This window comes from Pezoporus flaviventris, unplaced genomic scaffold, assembly GCF_033815535.1.
Source record: "Pezoporus flaviventris isolate CSIRO_AGI_PZ_B2104156 unplaced genomic scaffold, CSIRO_AGI_Pfla_v1 ptg000002l, whole genome shotgun sequence".
In the NCBI taxonomy this organism is placed as follows: domain Eukaryota; kingdom Metazoa; phylum Chordata; class Aves; order Psittaciformes; family Psittacidae; genus Pezoporus; species Pezoporus flaviventris.
In genome coordinates this window covers 44,964,215-44,970,956 of record NW_026892550.1, presented here as the reverse complement: position 1 = coordinate 44,970,956, position 6,742 = coordinate 44,964,215, and the positions used below count along the sequence as shown (strand labels likewise).

Below are 6,742 nucleotides of genomic sequence, written 5' to 3'. Positions count from 1 at the left end.
TGAAATTTGTGTTTACAGTTATCTGTGGGGGAAAGAAAGCAAATAGGGAAAGGAGAGGAAGAAAATGAAGCTTCACATATCAGAAGCCATGCACTTTAAAAAATCCCTTTCCTCTCCCCTCCTCTTCCCCTCACCCCATGCAAGGTAGCCATGTATTTGCTTACAAAAGCAAATAAACAAAAACCTACATTATTTTTAGCTATTTAAAGATGTTTAATCTGTTGACAAGAACAACATCCTGGGGAAAGTCATCCTTCTTTTGACTCCAAAACAGAGTCCATTTTGGTCTAGTGGCAGGAAATGTTAACAAGCAAAGATAAACAGAAAGCTGATCAATTTGGAACTGTCAGGGAAAAAGGCAACAATTTGCCCAGCTGCTTGTAGAAGTTAGTTTATTTATTTGTTTATTTATTTGTATTCATTTCGTGTTCTCCAGTGCTGGCTCCCAGAGAAGCAGGATGCCGGGCCCTGCTGCTAGCCCTGACTGCTGCCAGGCTGAGCCCAAGTGTTGACACCCAAGTGCCAGCCTCTGCACATTTTTCTTTGTAAGGCAGGCGTAGGCTGTGTTACTGAGGAGTGAAGTCCTCAGAGGCAGTCTGGCTGTCAGGCGGCATTTAGGCAGAAATTGTGTAACACACTTTCTTTCTGCTTTTAGCCTCCCACATACATTTAACAACCACCATGATTTTTAGTATGACTAAAGTTAATTGCTGTGGTATAGTTTTGGTTTGAGGAGGGGGCGACATTTCTGTGTTGTGCTACAAGCTGGGGTGGCAGCAGCAGCAGTACTCCTGTTCCTGGTACTCTTGCTGTTTTAAAAATGCATCTTTCCCTGGATCGTAACATAAATTATCGCACAGTCTGCAGTGGTACTGTTTCTCAGCACAGCTGAATTACTTAGATCACCAAACCCTCAAATGTCAAAGTTTTGCACAGGCACGTTTAACTTTGTAATTAGATAAGCCTGAAGAAGCCTGGTATTATTTCAAATAATTTTGAATAATACTGTAATTAGTATGATTGTCTCCATCTCATTGATTCAGTAGGCTGGTAACCCTGCTGCTTAAGTATACATTAATTTTTTACTCACCTATTTAATAGTTGTTAGGTTTTCCTTGGTTCCTTATCCTTATAGTTGTATTCTACTGATCCAAACTAGTTCAGGAATACTCAATTCTTCACATAAATGTCTTGATCAAAGTGAATTCATGCCAGGTTGGACAGGGCCTTAAGCAACCTGGTCTAGTGGAGGGTGTCCCTGCCTATCGCAGGGGGTTGTAGCTAGATGATTTTAAGGTCCTTTCCAACTCAAACCATTCTATGAATCACATGCTTTGCATTGCTCATCTTGTTTGTTTGTTTTATTTTGTTGTTTGTTTGGGATTTTTGTTTGGTTTTAGGGATTTTTTTTTTTTTTAAGAATAAGAAAAGTTGTCTTGTCACTGCTTTTTGGATGACAAGTTCCAATTAGTTACACAATGATAGAGAAGCCTGTCAGCCAGATGCACTGCTCTGGCAGTTTCCAGCTGCTCTTGTAAGCTTCTTGATTTGTCTCCTCCTTTCACCTGCAGCTGCCAGATCTCGCACCATACTGGCCACCGGAGTAAGCCCCACATTTAGTTGGACTGGCCTTCCCATGAGTGCCCAGGAAGCTGACGGCACATATCCTGTGGCTGGCTATGGAGAGAATAGAGTAACATTCAAGGATAGTAGAGCTGGCAGCAGATATTTATTTCACAGCAGCCTGCTTTTATGTGGGCTGTTTTGAAATGAGTGCAGAATTCTGATGTCACAGTGGAAATAGTGAACAATAGTCAGGTTAAAGCAACATAATGCATAGTAGAAATAAGAGATTATTCACAGAATTGGTGTGAGGAAGTTCCTTTGAACTTTTAACACTAACCCAGCTGTTCTTGCCCTCTGGGAATGTTGTTTCAACATCTGAGGTTAAATGACTTATTTGTAAACAAACGGAAGGGGAAAAAAATACACTATTTTCCTTTCTTGATTAATTGTGTGATTCTATTAGCCTGTCCTTTGCAGTGCATTTACACTAGCCTTTAGCTGTTATGTGGAATTAGAGAGTAGATGATGGAGGTATCTCAGCCAGAGAATATATTCTGCTACTTCACCCGCTAGGAGGTAGACATGTCAAAAAGCCATCAAGTGCTTCTTGCACACAGATGTCAACAGTGTAGCTGAGACTACAGGAAACAGCTGTTTGATCAAAGGTAGGTAGGTATGGTATGTCATAAAAGCAAGTGATACTTAACTTGTGGGTCTCATAGACTTCTCATCAGTCTTTCACAATGCATCTGCTCTGAGTTCTCATGATTCCAGACGTATTCATGACAAGTTGCATCAGTATTCATCCTGCAGTTGTACTGCCCATGCAGTCCTCAGGAGTAGAAAAGAGGGAGTTTTTTGATGCAGCACCTTAGTCAAAGAACATGAAATAGCATAATGGGCATCTTATGCATAAGTGTGCTTTTTTGTTGCTGTGTTTTGGGAGTTTTTTCTCTGTGATAGGCATGCCTGCTTCTCGTTTTTTATTTTCTAAGGGTTTTTCTGAATTGCTTATGGGAGAACAGTGGAGGTTTCCTCAGTAGGGTGCAACCTACAGTCAAACACCATTTGTCTTCGCTGATTTCTGTGATTTTGCCAGAATGTACCGGTGTTCCCCATTCATCACACCTTTCTTTGGAACACTCATCCTCTAAGGCAGTGGTTCAGTGAAGGGAGAGGAGAAAGATCAGGATATACAGAGACATGTCTCTCTGGGAAGGGTGGAAAGTGCAGGAAGGAACCCACTTGTGAGCTGGGACTAAGGAAAAGTTTGGGTAAATCTTACTCTGCCCTGCACAGGGAAAGCAGGGGTGCTGATCCAGAAAAGTCACAAGGGGACAAAGGCATTGAGGAAATTTCAGTCTGGTTTCCATTCTTCTGCCATGCAGGAGACGAGTATGCTGGCCTTCAGCTCTCTCAAGATTTTAAGCAAGTACAGAAGTGTCTTTATTAACTCAGAGAAAAGTTACCAGCATGTCATAGCCCCAAGTGCTCTGGTGACTTAATAGAATTGTGACTTTCCCACTAATAGCTGCGGAGGAAACATACTGTACTCCAGCCATAATACTGGCTCTGGGACTGCTCCCACTACTGTTTGTTTTCTTATAGTCTTGCTTTTTATAGAATGAGAATGTACCTGCTGCCTCTCAACATATATTTATAAATGCCTTAATGCCATAGCTGCTGTTCACTGCAGGTTCATGTCTGAACTCTTCACCACTAAAGTCCCAGGGAGTTGAAGTTTCTCATCATTCACTCTCCAGATTTGTTTGAAGCATGCCACTTAGTTATACTGTAAAGCTGCAATTAGGACTAAGAAGAGACCTGTGTGTGATTTATGTGAAAAGCATGTTAGAGGCTTACAGTAAAGAGGGAAATAGAGGAGGAAGAGGGCGTTATATCAGCTCACCTTGAAAATCTCAGAGTGGACTTAAAAGGAAACTCCAATGCCAGAGTCTAACTCTCCATTGTAAACTTACAGGCTGAGGAAGTAGTAATTTTTGGTTAGACCAGGTTAATGAGGAAAACAAAAACTGTATATGAAGGAAATTCTGATTACAGTAGTTAATAAATTGTGAATGTAAACTAAAACCTGCAGCTAGCATTTTTCCTCTGACGAGAGCTCAGCAAGATGTTCTTCTGCCTCTCTTTTTCTCTCCTTTATCCCTGTACCAGACGTGGGTATTTGAGAGGCATTTTCCAAAGACCTATCTTATGCTAAGGCCCTGCTGAGCAATGCCTCCATCTGAGCTGATACAGAAATAAATGTGTGTACGTGCTTTTCTTCCACAAGGAAGGGTAAACCACCCACAACTCCACACTTCTGTTCTGAGAAGTGCTTTAAATTCCTAGGACAAACACCATTTCCAACCTGCAGTGACCCGGAGAGGGGCGCTGGGTGAATGAATTCCTCTTCCCATGGCTGCCATGAGGTGTTTTGCTGGCAGTCCCTAGCTATGTGGGGTGTCTTCCCCTCCTTTTTTTGCTTTAACCTTTCTCTCATTTTACCGACATATCCCTAGATGGAAAATCATGGGGAAGGGGGGGTGGGGGTATGTTTACACCACTTCACGCTTTCTGAGCTCAGGCCAAATATCGCACCGCATGGTGCTCTCTGCTGCACCGTGGCACGTCTGGCTGTGCCACAAGGCTTCCCTGGCACTGGGGTTTTATTTTGCCTCCTTAACTTCACTCCGCGCCACGCTGGCCCGCTCTGTTAACCTTTAAGCGTGCGAGGGCGAGACGCGCTGGCAATTTCCACCACAGCCCCGCTATTTGGCTGAGAGTGGGTTTTGTGGTGACCTTTCCAGCGGTGGCCCCGTTCTGATCGAGCCCAGACTCTCTCACACAGGCAAAGTGCCTCCTCTCCCAGCTCGGCACCGAGCGGCGGCTACCGCCTCCCAGCTCCCGGTGATGCAAGGGTCTTGCCTCTGGCCTCTCACTAACCTGAGGCACTCCTGAGGGAAATCCCTCCCTGCCGAGCCCTCCCGGCGGCTCCCGCGAGAGGGGCCGGGGCAGGCCCTGCTCCCCCGCAGGCCGCAGGGGCGGGGCGGTGCGGAGCGCTGAGGCCGGGCCTCCCGCTTTGAGGGGGCCGCCGGGTCCAGCCGAGGCGGGTGCTCAGGGGGGATTGCGGGAGCCGGCCCAGCCGCCAGCCGGCATGGGGGCCGGGGCGCTGGCCATACGCGTGAGTAGGGGTTGGGCGGACGGGCCGGGACGGAGGCGCCGCTGCTAGGGGAGCGGCCGGTTACCGCCGCCCTCACCGGGGTTCCCTGCGAGGCGGGGGGAAGAGGAGAGGAGCCGGCCTGGGCCCGGTGCTTTCCTCGTGTCAGGCTCTTTCCTTTTCGGCAGCTGCCGCTCCTTAGGGGGGGGGAAGTGAAGATAAATCGAGGCGATTCTAAGCTTTTTTTTTTTTTTTTTTCCCGTTTTTAACATTTTTTCAGCCAGTGAGCAGCGGCGCTGTATTATTCCTTGTGTTAAGGTTGTTGGATGAGTGGAAAAAGTGCGTCCCCATGGCATATAAATAGCTTTTCTCAAATCCGGTGGTGTGTCTGAGAGGCACTTTGCAGATGAAGTCTTGGTGATCAGTAATAGTTGCACTAATATTTGGTCAAATTTTCCCTGCATGAAATCCGAACTTCCATCTGTAAGATCGTATAACATTGACCTCTTTGTTTCGGAGCTGTTTTGAGGGGGTGATTTAGTTTTGATTTTGGTTAGATGCATATTTTGGATAACTGCGTAACTGTTTTGTTCCTAGTTAGTGCATTGTCTCCAGATCGTGAAACAGGCTCAAAAATTTCCTCTGCTGCTCCGTGGACATGAGAAATGTCTCTTGGTTCTCTTGTAATTCTAAATTGTGAGTTTCCCCAAGTAAATCCAGCTCTGTTACTCAGGCTTTCAAATGCTGAAACAGAAACAGGCTGGAAACCTGTAGCTGAGTAAGAGTGTGAGGCTAATTGGAGACCTTAATTGGAAAAGCTCTCCAAGTATCACAGCTGCTCAGGAGCTGCTCGAAGGACTTTTGCTGTCTTCTGAGTTTAACCAGGGCTACGTGATTTTTCCCTTGGCATGTGTCTCCCTGGAGAGAAAATCATATATTATTAATTTAATCCTGAATGGGAGCATCTGTTTTTAAAATAGATATGGTATTTTAATAAGTTAGTCAAATTTTAGTTCAAACACTGATGTGTGTACTGCTTATTGTAAATATTTATAAGGTGATTACAGTAATGCTGGTTTTATTTATATATGGCAATTCTGTTTCGCAAATAATAAGACATATTTATGATATTTATACAAGCAATATCTTTCGTAAAGATCAGATAAGTGTTGCATAGGACCTGGGATTATAGAACACACATGAGCTCCAGAGAGCTGTGGCTGATGGGAAAAACACAGCAAAGTGAGTGAACTGCTGGATTCTTTTATATCTGAAAGGACAGTCGTGCTTAATAGCAGCATCGGTGAAGATGTTCATGTTGCTTACAGACTGCAGTAAAAATGTCATCTCACATAGGAAGAGATGGATACCTTGCTAAAATCCACCCAGTGTACTCAGGCACCAAGATTTAGGCAAGAGTCTGAGCACTTCTTTGTGTTACTATACAGTATTCTCTTTCCTATGTGTAGGGTTTCTACTAGCTGTTTGTTAATAGAACACAGCAGAAGCAAATTCATTTTTAAGCATTATGCTAACAGTGGATTCCTTAAATAAATAGATTGAACTGCATGGTAGCAGTGGGCTCTGGTTCTTGCAGTGTGATGTCGGAAATATGAGGAAATTTATCAATGGAACACCAAACGTACAGCACTATGTGCTGAGTTAGATTCCTGCCTATTATTGATCTTACATATTAATCCTATATTATGTTATCCCCTTGGGTTGTATTGGCTGCGCTCTCATGTTTTCTCTGTCACCACAACTCGGCATTTGAGAGAATGTTGTGCCTCCAGAAGAACCTATGGAATTTGTACAGTTAAGGGTTTACCTTACAATGTTTTTTCCACTCCTCTTATTATGTGTGATTAGATTATGTAGTCCCTTTCTAATCTTAAAACTTCAGTAATTAAATTTCAGACTTGGCAGACGCAAAATGTAAAATCTTTAAAGATCCATCTCACATGACAGTTGCCAAAATTAATCCCTAAGGAACAGCATCTGGAAGAAAGGTGCAGT

The 6,742-nt window shown here is 44.1% G+C and overlaps 1 protein-coding gene across 5 annotated transcripts in view; it reads left to right on the top strand.

Annotated features, from left to right (window-relative positions):
- The first annotated feature begins 4,561 nt into the window (after positions 1–4,561).
- Positions 4,562–6,742, top strand: part of FAM13A (family with sequence similarity 13 member A) — a 133,066-nt gene continuing 130,885 nt past the window's right edge. For 2 of the 5 annotated variants that reach the window (XM_061476861.1, XM_061476853.1), the window contains exon 1: positions 4,591–4,750. In XM_061476861.1, the coding sequence (XP_061332845.1) occupies positions 4,724–4,750 (27 nt within the window). In that variant the 5' untranslated portion in view covers positions 4,591–4,723. Of the gene's footprint in view, positions 4,751–6,742 lie in introns of all 5 variants that reach the window. The other 3 variants (XM_061476880.1, XM_061476844.1, XM_061476870.1) reach the window with 3 other exon arrangements.